The 19695-nt window shown below is 53.4% G+C and overlaps 1 protein-coding gene across 1 annotated transcript in view; it reads left to right on the top strand.

Moving 5' to 3' along the window:
- Positions 1–5315: 5315 nt before the first annotated feature.
- CREB3L1 (cAMP responsive element binding protein 3 like 1) overlaps positions 5316–19695 on the top strand; it is a 34283-nt gene continuing 19903 nt past the window's right edge. Inside the window, exon 1 of the mRNA XM_024749114.1 lies at positions 5316–5417. Within this exon, the coding sequence (XP_024604882.1) occupies positions 5316–5417 (102 nt within the window). The remainder of the gene's footprint in view (positions 5418–19695) is intronic.

Here is a 19695-nt window from a genome sequence, read left to right as displayed (position 1 = left end):
ATGGCAGGAGCCCCACATGTAGGTCCACACCTCCAGACACGGGATCATCCACCCAGCGGCATGTGTACGCACAGTCACACCACCACAGGCAGCACACTCAGTTCCTGGCCAAATCGATGCCCAGAGAACACATGGGCTCCTCACACACAAGGCCTATATTTGCTTTCTGGGCAGAGGGAGACAGAACCATAGCAGTTCAGAGCTGGTAGGATGGAATTTCAGAGACTATCCTATCCAAAACCCTCCTTTGACTGGGAAGAATCTGAGGCCCTGGCTTAACCCGGGTGGCCATCAGTCCCCGCTGAAGTGAACCGTGCCTGGTTGCATTTTAGCAAAGCCTTTGATTTAAACGCCCGATGCTGCCTCTCCGCTTCCTGGTGACGGGCCGTTCAGCCTCACCAGCCTTGGAGGTTGGGGAAACCTAGGCTACGGGGTAGGGTGGGGGTAGATCTACAGTGCAGTAGATCACAGGCAGAGTCAAGCCTCTGACTTTCCATGCCCCTGCCCTTCCCACAGTTCCAGCTCTGCAGCCCTAAGTGAAGCAGGATTGGCAGGGGCGTGTCCCCGACAACATGGGGGCTCACTGAGGCAAGAGGAAAGACTAGCCTTATTGACTTTCCTCCCTTGACTGTAGACTGAGAGAGCGAGGGAGATGGAGGACATAGTATGCCTGAGTGTACGTCTTCGGGGTTGGAGCCAGCAGCCTGGGTTATAGAGGCATCTAGAAGCAGAGTTGGTGCAGGTGATTCGAGGTGGAAGAAAGAAGGGTGAGATCAGAGCAGGGCCTAGAGCAAAGCAGGAAGCGGGTGGAGCTGTTCCCCAGGCAGCAGGCAGACCGAGGGCCAAGGGGCGGGCCTGCCTCCAGTCCAAAGATGGGACAGTAGAGCAGAAATTCAGGGAAAGAGAAGCTAAAATAATTACCAGGAAAAGGAGGTGGAAGGGAAACAAGTGTTTTTTTAGTCCTTAAGGAACTTCAGTCTTCAGAGAATTTGGAGAGGGAAAAAAATCTATCTTTAAGGCCCTTCTCCAAGACAGAGTGACTGGTGATTCCCTCGCTGCTGAGGAAGGCCCTGGAAGGCCCTCCCCTCAGCGCCTGCCTCTCCCTGGTGAGCAAACCCAGTTCATCTGGGGTGAGTGGAGAGGGCCCTGGGTGAGGAGCCTGGAGGCCTGGATTTCAGTCCTATCTCTGTCTCATTGAAGCTGGCTGACCTGAGGAAAGCCTCTTATGGCTCGAGGCCTCGGTTCCCTGCAAAATAAAGGAGTGGTAAGCCATATAAACTCTCTGAGTCTCCGTTTTCTCCTCTGCAGACCGGGGATGATAATAATATCATGTTTCATCGACTCTAAGATGTCATCAATTGTACAATACACCATTTTTTTTGTACTGTACGCCAAGAAGGAAAAAACACTGTCCATTCAAGTATAACATACTACCGATTATAAGACACATTCTGATTTCAGAGGTGTAAATGTGCATCTCAGAATCAGTGAATATGATATTTATCTCACAAGCTTGTTCCAAGCGTTAAACGAGGTAATATAAGTCAAGTATTTAGTGCCTGGCACAAAGCAAGTTCTCAATAAATGTCAGGTATTTTTATGGTTCCGGGGGGAGCGGGGAAGGAACCACAGGCCAAGGGGATGGAGAAGAGTGAGAGCTTGGGGTCTGAGGCCCACCCCCGCCCTCTTGGCAGGGTGCAACCCCAGGGACTCCACTTCTAGCCCTGTGGGGGTTACAGGGAGAGCAGCCATGAGGCCCATTTTAGGGAGCCACAAGAGAACAAAGGGCCCCCTTCTGTGCCCCGGAAGTCAGCCTAATCTCCAGGATGAATATGTTTTCATTTCTCAGAAGTTCCTGTTAGAGTGTGCCAAAGCGTTTTTTCCTTTACAATCCAGGCAAACAAGGCAGGTTTACTTTGGGCGACCTTCTCACCACCACCCAGAGCCTGCCTGCCAAGTGTAAACACCCAGCCTTGCACCCTCCTGGAGGCTCCAGGATGGAAGCCTGGAAAATCGGAGCTCCAGGCTTCCTAAAGAGGCAGGTCCTTCACCCTACCTCCCCCCATTCCCTGCGCCTCTCTCTCCACCTGACCTTCAGTGTCTGGGACAGGCAGGAAGCTAACCTCTGTCCCTTCTCTCCTGTGCGTCACTGTGTGGGTTGGAGCATCTTTACGCATTATGCTTCACAGCTGGAGCCACTGCTGAGAGCACCAACCAGATTTTCCTGAGGCCACAACTGGAGGGGCTACGGTCTGTGAGCTTTTCTTGACCTGGAGTATTTCGGGGTGTTTGCAGCACCAATCTGGGCCTCCTTCCCCCGCCTCTTCAGATGTAGAGAAGGGGCCTGAGGCATCTGGGCCTCAAGCTCAGGACTGGCCTGGAGGAAGTAGACCCTCCCTGTTGGGTCAGAACCCAGACTGCAGACCCGGTGAGCTGTCTACTTTCCTCTGCTGGAAAATCTTTAAGAGATATAGATACCGAAGGGATGACTGCTACAGAAGGCTTCAGGTGGGCCCTCTAATCTGAACAGGCACAATTCTTTTCACTACTTGAATAGAATCAGTGAGACCATAGCGAGTGTGTATAGGGCCTTGGGGTTTCACATTCATCCTCTCTCTCCCATGTCACTGCCTGCCCCTCCCAGTCTTTCTCTTGCTTTCTCCTCTACTTGCTGTTCCCTCTATCTGGAATGCTTTTCCCTCCATTTTTGCCCCATAAATGACTCCAGTTCTCAGATCACACATCACCTCTTTAGAGAGGGCTTCCTTACCTACTCAATCATATCACACTATTTTATTTCCTTCATAGTCCTATTACTATTTGAAATTATCTTCGTAACTTTTTTTCTTTTTTTTTTTTGCCCATTCTTTCCTCATTCACTCTAGAACTTAAGTACTTAATCACAACTGTATCCCCAGGGCCTGGTCTAGGGACTGTTCACAGGTGCTCAATAATACTTGTAGAATGTGTGAACAACCCCCCTGCCATCCTTCTCTACTGTACGTGCCAGGCTCCACACTGCCCATTCCTCTCCTCTCCTCTCCCCGTCCCTTCCCCCCAGGATTTCTCTTGGGACCCCCTGCCTCTCAGACTCCACAGGAGGTGCTGGAACCAGAGTGTCTCCCCAGGATTATTTTCAGTGGTTTCCTGGGGTGTTCACCTGGGTAAGAATCAGGAAAGAGAGGACACTCTAATCTTATTTATCTAAAACTGTATAATCTTCCCCAATCACTTAAGTGGTGCCTATGTCTCTAATTACAGAGCAGGCTGGGAGGAACACAGGCACAATTTCCTGCCAACCTCAGGCAGAGGGGCACTTTTGTTCCTTCTGGGGACCTGCAGGGACTCCAGCTCGGGAGCCAGGACTCCAGACACTTGCAGTCGCAAGCTCACCCACCATGGACTGACTTGTCTGCCCAGCCAGAGATGGCAACCCCCCACGCCCACAAAGGATCAGCTACATTCTCAGTATCTGACTGCTCCCCAGTTGGCCAGAGGTGACACACCTGGGGAAAACTCCCATGGTCTCAGCACCCTAATTCTACCTGTCACTGTTTAGAGAGTGAACTGGTTTCTTTTTGGCCCTGCCTAACTTCTCAGAGTTACATTGCTGGTGAACTGGTCCCCAGAGCATGGGCTGTATTCCCAGCTTCTCAAGAGCAAACTCTCCGGGAGGCCCAGGAGCTAATAGTCATATGACAATGTGGAGGGTCAGAACGTCATTCTCCAGAACTATGTCAACCGGATCAGGAGATGGGGGAAAGCCACAGGCCTGCCCGCCCGCCCCAGGCAAACAGCTGCTATCTCAGCCTAGCTGTGTGCCCTTTCCCTACCTTGGCACTGAGAGAGCAATTTGGGTGACATCCCTGGCTTAACTGCGATGACATCTCTGCTTCTTAAAGGCTTTTGGTTCCTGAGCTAATTAAAAGCTCCAGACACTTAATCCTATTAATGACTTCTGGGCAGGAACAGTGTGCCCAGCCCTCAGAGGGAGTGACTTTCTGACCACTTGCATTTGTTCAGGTGCCTGGTGATTGTTTATCAGCCCTTTCAAGAGATTAAGCTGTACTCTGGAGCGGGCCACTTAGGTAATGGATCCAGGGGGCCTGGGAGTGTCCTGTGACCATGGAGCATGCAGCCAACCTACATTTTGGCTCACGCAGAGCCCATGACTACTGTTCTCCAACTTCTTGCTCTTCAGAAACACTAGGGGTACTTGATGATTGATGAGAAGAAGGGTCCTTACCTCATCTCTCCTGTCCCCCCCAGCATTTTCACACACAGGAAAGCTGGATACAGTCCTCGCCCTGAGGGATCTCAGAGTCCAGTGGGTTTATAGACACATGAGCAAACAATGACAATACTGTATTAGACTCACCACATGGAGGTAAGCACACCATGCCCTGTGGGTGTGTAGTGATGGTAACTGCTTCAGCCTGGGGGTCAGGGAAGGCTTCCTGGAGGAGGAGACCTGAAAATCTCCCCATTGAAAGGAGATTTGTTGAGGGGCCCAAGAGATGGAATTCCCTGACTTTGGATTTGGTTCAGGCCCTAGCATAAGCCCGGAAGAATAGAAATAACTCAGCTCCCTCGTGAGCTTATGGGAGTGTGGTTGGCAAAGCCTTAAGATACTGAGGTTCAAGGAACACAGTTATTGGCTCTAGGGCAATTTTGCTTCAAGCCCCTATCTTCTCAGAGAAAAAAGATTGGCAAGACTAGCTCGCAGCTGTCTCTTTAAAAGAGGAGGGACGATTCCTCAGGCCGCTCCTTCTCCTCATTAATATGAAATTATCGTGAATATTGATGTGGAGGAGTGGCGCCTCAGCCAGCTGGGCTAACCAGCCAAGGGGTTCCCGGTTTCACAGAGAGGAAAAGTGACAGAAGCTGTGCAGAGGGAGACGCAGAGAGAGCGGAGCGCCCGGCAGTCACCCAGTCTCGGGGGAGCGCTCAGCTCCCCCGCCCCCGGCTCCCACCCAGTCCGGGGGGCTCCTCAAGCCCTCAGCCCCACTCCTGGGCTCCCCATGGAAGCCAGCTGTGCCCCCGGAGGAGCGGGAGGAGGAGGAGTCGGCTAAATGCCCGCGGTGCGCCCGGGGCCCCTGAGCCCAGCCAGCTCTGCGCCGCTGCCCTAAGGCCTCCGCGGCCCCCGCGCCCCCTACCCGGGGCCGCGCAGCCTCTGCCTGCCCCTCCCCCGGGGCTCTGCCCGGGACCTGCCCCCCGCCCGCTTGCCAGCGCTCGGGCCGGAGCTCTGGGCAGGGCGCGCCGCCGCCCTGGAGTGAGGGAAGCCCAGCCGAAGGGGGTCTCCGGAGCCTGCCGCGATGGACGCCGTCTTGGAGCCCTTCCCGGCCGACAGGCTGTTCCCCGGATCCAGCTTCCTGGACTTGGGGGATCTGAACGAGTCTGATTTCCTCAACAATGCGGTAAGATGAACAGTCTGTGTTTTCCTTCCACCACTCCTTACTCCTCTTCGCGGTGCACCTGGGGCCCCCTGAAGGACTGGACTACACAGCACTGGGCAGAAGTGGGGGAGGGGGCTCGGTGCAGGGTCCCCTTGAGAGACACGTGCTTAGAGCTCTGAGATTTGGTGACTAGATCCCTCGACACCTCCCTAGACCCCGAACCTGGCGCCTCTGAGCTTGCGCCCGTGCACGGTCCTCCTGGAGGCTCCGTCCATGGATACCTTGGCCTCGGCCTTCTAGGGGAAGGGAACGTCGAGGCGTCGGGGCCATCTGATACGACCTCAAGAAACACCAATTCTGCCCCCCCTCCCAAGTCTTCTAATCGTCCTCCACCCACCCTGGGGTTCCGGGACCAGACTGGGCGCAAATTGGCGGCGCCCTTTCCTGCGCCCCCTTTAAGACCTCGGTGGCTCTGCGTCTGGTTCTCCGCTGGGGGGCGCACAGGGGAGTGTTCGAGGGCCAGAGACCAGATGCCCCTTGGGGGGCCAGAGGCAGACCCGGGTTTTGAGCCAGACCCGGAAATATAGGGGTGCTGCCCTGGCCTCCCCAGGAAGTCAGGCCGGAGACCCCCCAGGGAGGGACCTCAACTGGTCAGCGCAGCACAGGGTGGTCGCTCAGAAGGAGGGAGGTCTTTCTCTAGGTCTGTTTCTCTGTCCCTTATGTCTCCCTGACTGTCTCTCTCTCCCTGTGGCTTCGTGGCTGTCTCTGTCTCCGGGCTTGTCCTTCTCTTTCTCTTCCCCTCCCTCCCTAAGGAAACGTGGCTTCTTTCTTCTTCGCTCCCTCCCTCTCTCAGGCTCAGCCCTAAGGCCCTGGGGGGCGGGGGGATGGGCTCGGTAATGGGAGAGAATCTTTGGGTTCAGAAGGGCCTGCCGGGATGAAATGTGGGCTGCTTGGGGGATCTGGGGGGATTCCCCCACCCCATGCAGTGACCTGCCAGTCTCTCCCTCTTCCCCTTCCCCCGGACTTCCACCTAAACTGTTCCAGGCTGCTGGTGGGGAACAAGTCCAGGGACAACACACACACACACACACACACAAACACACACACACACCCAGTGATCATCTCAAGGGTCTCTATTTGCTGGCCTCTAACTCCTGGGACTAAGATAAACCTGGCAGACAAGGGCCAAGTGCACTGAGACTTAAAGGACTGGGCATCTTGGACTTCCACCTAAACTGTTCCAGGCTGCTGGTGGGGAACAAGTCCAGGGACAGAAACCTGAGTCAAGGAGGCATGGGGTGAGAGGTCTCCCGGTCCTCCATTAGGCAGTAGACCCAGGTCACCCTGCTCTCTAGGAAGGCCCCTGGTTCCAGTCAGAGAGAGCACACTTCTGCAGACAAGCCGAGGGGAAGAGGGGAGAGGGCTTGAACCAGCAGTGGGGAGACCTGGGTTCTAGTCCTGCCTCTGCTTCTGCCTCTCCCTGTGAGCCTGGGCCATGCAACCAGCTTTCCTCCCTGGTCCTGTTTCCGTGTCTATAAAATGGGAAGAGGTTGGATCATTCTTTCTAAGGATGGTCTGGCACAGATCCTAGGAATGAAGTAGCAGGGATCTTGGGTTCCATACGCCCCTCCTGGAGTTGGTAACAGGTACTGGTCAGAGGGAGGGAGTTTGCTGCAGCGTGTACCTTTATGGGCAGAGCCCCCCGGTGAGGTTCCCTCAGCCCTCAGCAGCTCTGAGTTGGACTTTCTTCTGAATGAACTCTGCCGCCTACAGCCTCTTCCTGCTGCTCCATTCAGCCTTGCATCCCCAGCTGCTCATCTGGGCCTTGGTCCAGCACAGGAAAGGAGGCATGATCATGATCAGACAGTGGTATCCAGTACTGGGACTGGGGAGGGAAAGCCCTGCTGGGAAAGCTCCTTATCTCAGGCCTAAGCAAGGCCAGGTGAGGCAGGGGGAGAGGAAAGACTTTCTAAGAGGAAAGAAAACTCCTGGGCTGGGAATCAGGAAATTTGGTTCTAGCTGTGCTTCTGCCACCAGCCAGCTGGGCAGTTCAAACAAGTGACTTTTATTCCTGTGGGCCTTGGATTCCTCATCTGAAAAATGGAGATACAGAAGCTTCCCCATAGTGTTATTATAGAGATTTACTGAGAATATTAATTAAAGATTAATGCAGGACGATGCCTGCCAGGTAAGTTTCCATAGTTAACATGCTCTGGAGACTAGATGGGGTAGTGGTAAAGAATACTCTGGTAGGAGTTGCTTTGTGACCCTGAGCAGGTCACCTTCCTTCTCTGGTGTCTCCATTGTTTAGATGTCTAAGGTCCCTCCCAGCTGGGACCCCATACCAACCCCATCCCCAACTCCCTCTTCATCCTGCATGAGGACAGGAAAGTGTTTCCAGGGTTAAAGATGGAAAGGGGTGAAGTTTGTGTGCTTCTCAGTCTGGAAGATGGAGGGTAGGTTATTCACTATGCTTCTTAAAAATCCAGATAAAAGCCATAAAGTCACGGTGGAAACCGTGTGTGCTCTATTACTCTGTACAAAAGGCAAAAATCAAAAAGGATGCTTACCCTGAACACAGCTGTGTAAGAAATATGCCATCGCTTGGACAGAGACAGGAGAATGAGTTGCATACTTTGCATAAGCCATGTGTGCTTAGAGGTGGCCAGGGGTGCTGTATTTTTCCTTCTGTGAGAATACCTTCATCCTATTGCAATCTTGTCTATGTGGTTCTCAGAGACATCCCTCGGAAGGAGCTGCCCTTCCTGCCAGATGAGGGGGCTTCTCCTCCCATCCCCTCCCCACTCTCCCACAGTTCCTGATGGGGCCTCCCTAGAGCCGTCTTCCCTTGGACCCTGTGACCCCTCAGCCCCTGGGCAGGTATGAGAGAGGGCCTGGTGCTCAGAGAACTGGGATAAAGGACCAGAGGGAGAACAGGTCATATCTCCAGAGAGAGACACTAGGTCCATCCTCCGGCTCAGGGGAAAGGATGACTCTGGTTTCTTTAGAGGGCAATGGCTTTGGATCCCAGAGAAGCCCCAGCTGGGAGGGTGTGGGGAGGAGGAGAAGGAGGAAGAGGAGTTCTGTTGTCTCAGAGGGGCACAGCAGGAAGCTGCAAGGATGTTTGCCCAGCACACTCATTCACCTCCCAGCAGCTGGTGAGGCCAGGTGTGGGAATGACAAGGACCGGGGACCAGCCCAGGGGAAGGGGGGTGGTGAGGGCTAAACCTGATCACTGCTCCCCAGGCCCCCAGCTTGGCTTCTCCTGTGAGCTGAGTAGGGAAGCAGAGAACCACTACCATTACTATTTCTACCACCCCAGCCTTTGGGGGATTTAGGGAGATTAGAGAAGTATGTGCATTTGGGTGTTCCTATGTCTGTGTGTGGGCCTTTAACAGCCCTTAAAAGGGGAGGGGTGCCAGCGCATGTGCCTGTGTTTCTCTAAATTCTCACCAACAGGAAAGAGGACCCAAGGGCCGAGGCACTCTGGTCTCCAAGTAGAATCCACTACAAAAGAGCTAATAGAGAAAAACTAATGGAGGAACCCAAATCTCAGCGCTCCCCTTCAGGAAGGGAGATCGCCCCAGACACCTCCTTCTCTAAAACACTAAGTTTGTTTTGGGCAGCTTTTAATTTTGTTTTTGCCCCCCCCACACTAGGATGTGAGCTCCTTGAGAGCAGGCGTTTAACTGTCTTGTTCACTGCTGTATCCCCAGTGCCCAGCACAGTGCTTGGCACAGAGGGGGTTTCAACCAACCGTTGCTGAATGAATCCTTTTTCCCTAACCCTCAGGCCAGGCCCCACATTTTTTAAGGAAGAGGAAAAAGGATGCTCTCTACTCCCAGCCATCAGGGTCCTGCGGCCCACACTGTCTCTGAAATTCAGGAAGGTTTCCAATGAGTTATCATTGCCTTGAGTCATCCCTACCCTTGGCACAGACCCCCACAACCCCTGGTGTAGGATAGTCTACAGCTGACAGATGCACAGCAGATTTGAACTTGTGGTTTAGGCTTCACCCTGAGCACCAGTTGGCTCTAGGGCTTCCATCTTCCCCAGTTTCCCCTTGTCCAGTTTGCTGGGACTCCTGGATCCACACTCACCCAGCTTAAAACTAAGTCTTTTCTAGTCCTGCCGCGGGGCCTTTGCACATGCTATCCCTGACATCTAGAATGCTTTCCAGTTCTCTCCACCTCATCTTACTCAGTTCAAAGGAAGCCTCGTTAGCAAAGCCTCCCCAACCACCTCAAGTGGGACCCCTTATTGTTTTGTTTCAGTCCGTTGTTGTTGTAATTGTTGTTGTTTTGGCCTTGCCGCACAGCATGTGGGATCTCAGTTCCCTGACCAGGGATCAAACCCTATGCCCTCTGCAGTGGAAGCACGGAGCCTTAACCACTGGACCGCCAGGGAAGTCCCTGTTTCAGTCCTTTGATTTCTTCGTAGCTCGTATCTCAATTTGCTGTTACTTTATCAGCTTATTATCCACTTCCTCTGTGAGAAAGCAAGTTCCCTAAGAACAGAGGCCATGTCAGTTGTGTTCATTGCCATAAAGCTAGCACAGTACCGTGGCACAAAATTGGCGTTTAGTATAGTAAAACTCAACCATAAAACAATAAGCTGAGTCCAAAATTTTCAATCATCCAAAATGTGGAGTTATGTTGGTATTTTTCAGTTGGTCTGTACTATCAGAAAAAGCACAAAAGTAAAGATTGTGAAACCTTAGTGCATATGCAGCAAACCAAACTGAGGAAGCTCCAGAGGAGCACGAGCCCCACAAAGATAAGAGCTTTTCCCACCTTTATTTGAGATGGGTCCCAGACATAGGACAGAAGCCAAGTTTTGGTCACATTGTAGTGTACTTTGCTCTATTCCAAGGGTCTACTGTATTTGTAGAGAAAATGACTTCAGACTCCCTTATAGGCAGTCCCTATAAGGGAAGGGGAGACTGTTTTTAAAAAGACAGGCCTGAGTGTTCAAGAAGTGTACTGATAATTCCAGAAGGGGCCCTGGATTCTCAGGTTCTGGCCTAGCCAGCCCTGAGGGTGATGCGGACTGGGTCCCACAAAAATGCTGCCTGTGTCCCCATCTGCTGTGAAGTCCCTCCGGCTTCCCTGGACCAGCTGGGAATTCGCTTGGTTATTTTTCAATACATACATCCGTCCTTTAACAACTGGGAACTAAAGGAGCGCCAGTGTTGGTCACTGTGCAGAATGACCTCCAGCCACTCACAGCCAAATGAGAGAGACAGAGAGGGAAGCAGACAGAGCAGCACCGCGGGGCGCCATGATGCAGCAGAGCATGATGGGAGCCCAAAGAGGAGCCTCCAGCCAGGCTGGAGGTCATGAAAGGTTCTCAGAGGAGGTGACCTCCCCACCCTCCCTCTCCAATATCCCCATCCCTATAGGCAAAGGAGTTACTGGAAGGTATTTCAGCAGGGAGGACTGGGGCCGTGTCCCTTTTCCTGAGCCTGTTATATAAGCATCATTGGCCCCTGTGCAGATGAGAAAACTGACACTTACAGAGGAGGGGACATCTAAATGCTGTTCTCGGGACAGGGTCCCATGGAGTCAAGGAAGAGAAATCATCATCTTCTCTCCCGCTCTTGTTCTGGTTTGGACTTTGCCCTCCAGTGCAGGAACGTTTGGGATCTCAGATAGCAGAGGGGCTCCGCCATGACGCTCACTCACTCCCATCCTTAGGGCACCATGGATGCCTAGAGCTTTAAGGGCAGAGCCAGCACGTTGCCTGGCCTGTCAGAGGAGAGACCGCACATCCCATCCCCTGCCCTCTCCTCATCCTCACTCTAGGATGCCACTCCCCGGCCCACCTGGGAACTTGGACCTTTGCTCTCTGCAGTTTCCAGGACTCCCCAGGAGGGTCTGTTTATGTCTGGCCTGGCCACTGTGCCAGGACAGGGGAGGACGAAGGCCAGTCCCGCTTTGTGTCTTCCCTTCCCCATACGATGCGCCTCCTGCAAGTCCTGGTACCAAAGCCCTCTCAGAGCATCCCACTGTGGGACCTGGCTTGCTCTTGAACCTCCCTCAAGAAACCAGCTCCAGATGCTGGAGAACAGGCTGTTCTTCTGGAAGTCTCAGCGCTCCAGGGGGCAGGATGGAGGAAGAAGATTTGGGTGGAGTTAAGTCAAGACCATGAGCATTGCTCTGGCTGGAACACGAAGTAACCCGCTTCAGCAGGCAGAGCAAATGGTAGAACTGGGGAGCAGGACTGGGCAGAAGGTAGGCATGAGGATGTCTGGTTCTGGGGAAGCTGGGAGGGGCAAGAAACAGCCCAGAACTCTGACCATCAGAGAAAATAGATCAAGGGTGATTTCCTTGGAATGTCAAAATCCTGATCCTTATGAACTGGACATACCACATCATGAGCGAGGCCAACTTGACAGCTGGAGGAATATTGGGCTTCTCTGCTACCGGGCTGAAGGTGCCTCTTCTCCCAACTCTCCCGGGACAGAGCCCTCACTGCAGCTTCCTTGGCCCTTGGCCCAGGAGCCATTTCACCCATCACAGAGAGGCTGACACATCTGGGCTGGGCTGTGTGGTCTGACAGAACAGCTGGACAGCAGCAGCTGTCCCCCTCTTCTTCTTCCAAAAGAATAACAAAAATGAAAGCAGCAGTGGAGTAAGGCAGGCTCTTCAGGCCCTCACGGAGAGCCAGGAGGCAGTTTGAAAGCAGCAATTGAGGGGACTTGCTGTGGAGGCAGACAGGCCCAAGCCTTTTCCCATGTGTTCCCTGCTGCCTAGAATGTTCTCACCTCTCCTCACCTCATCTCCCTAACTCTCTGTGTGACCTTGGGCAAATCACTTCCCCTTGGTTTCCTCATTGCTGAACTAGACTGAGAGTTCTTTGAGGGCAGGGAGTGTCAGGCAATTGTTTTTATCTATTCACTAGTTATAGCTGTAGTGACTGGGTGCTCAGGAAATGTTTATTTATTGAATAGATGGAAGGAAGGAGTGAGAAGCGGTGATGGATGGATGAACGAGTGGGTGGATGGGTAATGGGAGAAAGGACACTCCCACACTTCAGCTTTGATGGTACTTTTCTTTTTTTAGATGGATTTTATTTATCAAGTAGTGAATCTTAACCTAAATCCTACATCTACCTTTCACTCTATCATGATGGCCTTTTCTTTTTTCTTTTTTTTATTGGAGTACAGTTGATTTACAATGTTGTGCTAGTTTCAGGTGTACAACAAAGTGAATCAGTTATATATATATATATATATCCCCATTCTTTTTCAGATTCTCTTCCCATATAGGTTATTACAGAATATTGAGTAGAGTTCCCTGTGCTATACAGTATGTCCTTGTTAGTTATCTGTTTTATATATAGTAGTGTGTATATGTTAATCCCAATCTCCTAATTATGGTGGCCTTTTCTATTATGAAATATATCATGCACATAAGAGAATATATATAATGCATGTATATGAATTACAAAGTGTAATAAAATGGATACCTGGGTACTCACTACCCAGCTAAAGAAATCGACCCAGCTCTCAATATCCTGGGCTCTCAAAGTTGCATGAGCTTGGGGAAAAGTTGAGCTGTAGACTCTAAATCCATTCCATTCTGGGCAGATTCTGAACAGACATTCTCCTGAGACCTGGTGTCTATTCCCAGACACCACCTGACCAGACAGCAAGTCCACAGGTCAGAAGGCAGATACCCCGACAAGCGCTGGGGAGCCAAGCCATACCTGAGGTGGCATGGGGTGACCATTAGTGGTTGGTTTTAGCCCTGCCCAGACCTGGGAGCAAATTCTGGCTCTCACCATTTGTCATCTGTGTGAGCTTGGACAGGTGCCTTAACCTCTCTGAGCTTATTTTCCTCATCCATTAAGTAAGGATGACTGTAGCACACAGGGTTCTTACAAGGACTCAGTTAGACAACTCTTGCAAAGAGCCTAGCACAGTGCATGGCACACGGCAAGCCCTCTATAAACAGTAGTTGTTGCTGCTGTTTTCATTCTGATTGTTGCTGTCCCTGCCCAAAAGGACGGTCCTCAGCATTGGACTGCCCTTGGAGGAATGTCCCATCTTCATGCCTTTGTTGACCCCTAACCATAGGGATTTTATTTGCCTACCTGTTGGACCTCTCTGGAGCTTTAAGGCTATTTTCTTTGGGTAAAGGCAAAAGACCCCAGGCCTCTTCTCAGGGCTATGTCTTTCTGGGCATCAGGAGAGGGATGGCCAGGGATGAGCAAATCTGGGGCCCCATGTGAGGACCCAGTGCCTGGAATGGGGGCCCATATTTTGTATCTGGCCCTAGGTGCTGGGATGGGACAGCAGGAAATCGATCATTATTCCTTCAACATCCAGTGTTGTCATGTGTGCTTAAGAGCACAAGCTCTGCAATCAGAGCTTGGGTTCAAATCCTGGCTCAGCCACTTGCTAACTGAATAAACTGGGTAAGCTACTTAACTTCTCTGTGCCTCAGTTTCCTTAACCATTCAATGGCAGTACTAATAGTACCTACCTGATCTTCTGAAACTTAAATCAGGTACTGCATGGAAGGAACTAGAACAGTGCCTGGCATATAAATATTAGCTATTATTGTTATTAGGTATACTGTATGCCAGTCCCTGTGTGAAGCCCTGCAGAGGGTTCGAGGATGAAATCCATCCTATATCCTACCCTCACGGTGGTTAAAGTTTAGAAGGAGAGATGGGTCCCATTGTGGATAATTAGAGTCCAAGGCATGATATTAACCAGTGGCCAATGAATGCTACAGTGGTATAAGATGGAGAGGACTCCTCCAGCTGGGTGATCAAGGAAGGCTTCCTGGCGGAAGCAGCACTGAGTTGGGCCTTAAAGGCTGATAGGAGTTAGAATGAGGAGATAAAAGGCAAAGGCCTTCCAGGCACAGGGAATGGTACCAGCAAAGGCCCTGCAGCCATGGAGCTTACAGCAGGTTTAAGGAACTGGGAGCAGTCATCCAATGAGGCTGGAGGGAAAGGAAAGATGAGGGGTTCCAACTATAGTGGAAAGTTGAGATCAATTTGTGACAAACCTTGAATGCTGTGCTTCGGAGCTGAGAGTTTTTTCAGCAGGCAGAAGGGAGCCAGTGATAGTTCTCAATGATAGTTCTGAGCTGGACAGGGCAGTGGTCCCAGCTCCCCTGAACCGTGTCAGTGCTAGGAGGTCTAGAGTCCATTAGGGCATCCCAGCTGTCAGCCTGTCTGGATGATCAGGGCCTCTCCCCCAAGACAGCGTTGTGGGCTCCTCTCTGTGCCCAGAGCAGGCCGAGGCAGCAACTGACCCCAGGTCCCTTCTCTCCTCTGATTTCTACCCCCTGCCGTGATGTCACTCTCACACTGGCCAGGAGCACCAGTTCCCTTCTGGCTCTCTCATCCCCAGCACTTGGGGCCAGGCTGGCCTGGGGAGGCCCAAGGCAACTCCACCCTTGTGGAGACACAAGCTGTCCCTCTTTGGGGCTGAGAGCTCCAGTCTGAACCATGTTGTGCCTCCTGGCCCAACCCCAAGACCCTAATGGGGTTCCCTCTCAGGACCCTCCACTATCAGGCAAAGCACATCCCCATTGATCCCAGCGGCCTAGAAGGATCTGAGCCCTCCTTCTGAGCCCAGCCCAGCTTGGCACCTCCTCTCCTTGGCCCTCCCACCCATCAACTGGGACAAGATACCCAAAGCCCCTTTCATCATCCTCCCGGAGAAGAGGCCCAACCCTGCCCTCTACCACCCCAAAGCCTTCACCCCTTTCTCTCCCAGGGCTGCAAACCAGTTCCACATTTGCGATCTGGCAGGCACTATCTGCTCCGAACTTTCCCCTCCCAGTTAGCTCAGGCTTCCATCTCCCCGCCCCCGCATCCTTCATAGTCAGACCAGGGGGTCTGCAGAAGGGGAAGGGCTCTTGCCTCTGGTGACCCCTTCAGAGGTCTGAGAGGCAGCTGGACTGTGACAAGGAACCAGAGGGACAGTGGACATGAGGCTCTCCCAGGGAGAGATGAAAGAGGAAGGGTAGGAGGCCGGGCAGAGGCAGAACTTGAGCAAGCATATGAGGGGATGAGGGCTTGGGGGTGGTGAGGGAAGGAGTGAGGTGGTTCCCAGCTCAGCACATTCCTGAGACATCTGGACGTGCTGGAAGGGCCCCAGCTGGCCTGCATGGCTGTGGCTCCAGCTTCTCTGCTCTGTGATGTCAGGACCCAGCATTTCCCCCTCCTCTCATAGTCCCGCTGGCCTGGGGTCCACCTTGGGGCTGAGGTGGACCCTCAGCCTGGGGTCTCCTCCCTGGACCTCTCACCCCCAGTAAGCAAGAAGCCCCTAGGGCAGTGGAGGAAATGCCTGAGTCAGAGGAGGGCCCAGGCCTGATGCAGGAGGCAGCCATGAGAGACCCAGGGGTTTGCCCATGCGACTGACACAAGGCGATTCCTCCTTTGGGCTGGTGCCTGCCCCCTCCCTTCTCCTTGGAAGGGAGATGGAGACAGAGGAAAGACTCTGGGAATGGCTGCTTACCTTGAGCTGTGTGATCCTGGGCAAGTCCATTCCTTCCCTTGGCTCTCAGTTTTCCTCTCTGTAATAATAATGATAATAATAATAATAATAGCTACATTTGAAAAGAGCCTTCTATGTGTCTTGCATTGTACAAAGCACTTTACAAATGTTGTCTCATTTAACCCTCACAGCAACTTCACAGGTGGCGTAGATATAAGTACCCCTATTTCATAGCTGAGACAGAGGCTCAGAAAGGTTAAGTAACTTGCCCAAGGCTACACAGTAGGCAGCAGAGCCAGGATTAGAACTGGATCTGTCTGCCTCTCTTGCTTATAACCACTGAACTACATTGCTTCTACAAGTAAATGGGGATGGACCTAATGATGCCAGAATTCCTTTCAGCTCTAAAATTGTAATGATTTCTTTTGGCTATCGTGGGGCTCTTCAAGAAGGGCAGGGGCAGGCATTAGTCACACACTGGGTGGGGGCAGGAGGGCAGAGTCAGATGGCTTTGAAGCATCAGATCGGTCAGGAATCTTTGGAGGTCCCCTTCTTGGAGCCCCAGGGAAATCCAAACCCCAGGGGCTGGAGTCACAGCCTGATCCCCAGCCGAGCCCAGGGGTCCCACACCTTCCCTGAAGGAAGGGAGTAAATAAGGAGAGAGAATGCAACTTCTTCCAAAAATAAAACCTGAGGACAACTCAGACAGGCCCGGGACCGCTGAGGAAGCCAGAGGCCGAATGCTGAGTGCACAGAGGAGAGGGAAGAGGCCAAGGGAATTCCAGCCAGAGCCTGGTGGCAGGCTCCAGCCCAAGAGGGCCTTCCAGCTGGCCAGGGGCCGGAAGAGCAGCTCGGCCGGTTGGCCACTGGGCTCCGTTTATCCTCTGGGACCTGGCCTAACCCTGGGGACAGTTCCTCCAGAGCTGAGTTGGGGACTGTGGTCCCCAGGTACCTGGTCTGGCTGGGGCTTAAGAGCAAAAAGGCCTTGGGAAAGAACAACCCAGAGAATGGGTGCAACGGGCCCCACCAGGGAGGAGCCGAGGGAAGGCGTCCAGGCGCATGGAAACTGCCTGGGGCAGAAGCAGGCTGGCAGCAGAGCGGAACTCAGGGCAGTCACTCCTGGAGGCTCAGCTGCAGAAGGAAAGGCCTCAGTCCATTTGCTCACTGGCACATTCCTTCATTCGCCCACTCAGTCACTCAGTCACTCAGCAAAGAGCTGAGCACCTACCATGTGCTGGGACCAGTGCTAGGCTTTGGAGACACAGATGAGAATTGGACACAACGAGACACAGAGGTAACATGGCTGGATCATTTCAAGCTATACTAAGGAAGTTGGAAACTAGCCTAAGGACAGCGGAAGTCATTAGTGGATAGTGAGCAGGGGAGTCACATGGTCATATTTATGTTAGAAGATCCCAAGGTGGAGAATGTTCTGGAGACAGATCAGAGTTCAAGCCTTGCACCTACCTTCATAAATGGGTGGTCACACCACTAGTCAGGAAGCCCTTTGGGAGCAGGAACTGGGCTTTATTCATCTCTGTATCCACAGGGTTGGGCACACAGTAGGTCCTAGGTAAACACTGAACAAACGCACGAGTGATGAATAAGTGGATGGGACTAGATGCCCTTATTCTCCAGAGGCCCCCAGCGCCAGCCCTGGCACTTAGTCTCCAGTGTCCTGAGCTGTCCCACAGGGATCCTCCGGCTGCTGCCTAGGGACCAACATCTCCAGCAGCCAGACCCTGGGCTGCTGTGCCCTGAGTGGTGCCAGTCACAGCTAATCCCAGCCCTGGGCGGCGGCACTAGCGGCCATCGCTTCCTTCTGCCCAGACAGTACCTGGCACCCACCCCAAGGCTGCGCCACAGCACATGGGCCGCCCGGTCAGAAGATGCCAGGGGCTGGCTGGGAACTTGTAGGCCAGCTCTTCACTTTCCTGAGGGACCTGTGGTCTGGCCAGGGAAGGGCTACCACAGTGTCAGGAGGGGGAACTGGAGAGCCAGACTAACAGGGCTGGGGGCTGCAGAGACCGTGGACCCTGCTCTGCACAGCAGCAGCCTGTGGTGGGCACCAGCCTGCCCTTTCCTCTCCCACTTCTCTTCTCCAGCACACAGGCACGGGAAAGCTCAGACCCCATGGTACCTCTTCCTCCAGTCCCAGCCCTCACCATCCCAGTCCCAGGCAAGCCCGGGACTCCCAACGCTCCCTCGCTGGGGGTCACATGACTCAGGCATGTGGCTTGGCACAGTCAGCATTCAGCGCTGTGGTGTTGTGAGATGTTGTGTGTGTTTGTGTGAGAGTGTGCATGCCCACGTCTGTGACCGTGACTGTCTCGGGTAACTGCACGTATGTGTGTGTATGTGCGCACATGGGAGTCTGTGTCTGTCTGATCACATCTGAGGAGTGTTTCCTTGTTGGGTCTGTGTCAGTGCCTGCCAGTGTCAGCCTATGTGAGCCCAGAGAGTGTGTATGTACATTAGTATCTGTGCCAGGCTGTATAGGGAACAGTCTGAATGTGTCTAAATGTGGGGATCTTATGTTGTGTGGTGTCAGGAAGATGGTGTTTCCCTGTGTAAGAACCTCACAGCCCACGTCTGTGTAGCATGTGCGCACACACACACACACACACACACACACACAGGGAAGCATTTCTGCTTATTTGGACTTGGGCTCTGTGGTGAAGAGTTCGGTAGGGGGAAAATATGAAACCTCAGCAGCCGCCTTCCCCAGGCCTGTGGGGAATGGGGGATGAGAGTGAGGTTGGAGGCTGGAACAATGTGCTTCCCTTCACCCCTGTGCCCTGCCAGGAAGGCTCAGGGAGGGGCTGCCTCCAGGGATGAGGAAAACTGGCTCTGTCCCTTCACAGTCCCCAGAGATGCCAGAGCAGAGGAAAAGAGGCCACCTTCTGACGACTAGTCCACTTCACCCTATGCCTGCCACCCCTGCCTCAGGAGGAACACAGACTATGTTGGGGAATGGATGGGGAAACAGGCCTAGAGAGGAGACACCACTTGCCCCTGCCCAGGTCTCACAGCACAGATGGATCTTGAACGGGGACCTCCTGAGTCTGAGTCTAGGGCCTTTTTTCCTTCATAGGACAGCCTTCCAGTCTAGCTCTGGGAAGATACCTGGATCTCCCCCTATCCCCAAATGACTGGATGGTGATGCTTCAGGACTATGCATCGACCCCCAGGGAGGAATTAGGGGAGGGGAACTGAGAGGAGCCTCAGACGGCGCTATTACCGCCCTGGAGTGTCCCACCTCCCCCTACCTGGGACAGAGACTCCCGTTGCCCCATCAATGCGCCCAAGGTAGGATTATTCGAGGAGGGAAGGAAGTCGCTGAGCTGGAAGAGCCGCGAAGGAATTTAAGAATTGGGGCCTGGCCTCTGTCTTCACTTCCTCGGGCTCCCGGTGCAGGGTCGAGGCCACGCAGCTGATAAGGGTCTTAGGGCACCACAGAACTGCCAGGCGCCCCTGAAAGCTCAAAGGGGCCATTTCTGCCTCTGCCTCAGGTGCAGAAAGGGACACAAGACAAACACACTCTAACCTTGCGCACCTCGCGCCTTCGGCGGAAGCCGCGAGCCCCCCACCCCGGCGCGAGCAGTGCCCTCCTCCCTCCCCCTCCCCGCGGCTCCAGCGGCGGGTGTCTCGCAGCCTCCTCCCATTGGCCACGACCTCCGCAGATCCGACCAATGAGCATGCTGGATTCCGGCGCGGGGCGGCCTCCCGCGCGCAGGCGTTAACCTCTCTTGGGCACGCGGGGCCGACTGGACACTCTCCTTTAAACTTAAAGGGTCGGCGGCTGAGACCCGGCTCCGGGAGGAGATGCTGCGGAGG

This window comes from Neophocaena asiaeorientalis, unplaced genomic scaffold (genome assembly GCF_003031525.2).
Source record: "Neophocaena asiaeorientalis asiaeorientalis breed wild unplaced genomic scaffold, Neophocaena_asiaeorientalis_V1.1 scaffold43, whole genome shotgun sequence".
Lineage (NCBI taxonomy): Eukaryota > Metazoa > Chordata > Mammalia > Artiodactyla > Phocoenidae > Neophocaena > Neophocaena asiaeorientalis.
Note: the sequence above shows the minus strand (reverse complement) of the source record. Positions and strands in the feature narration are given on the sequence as shown.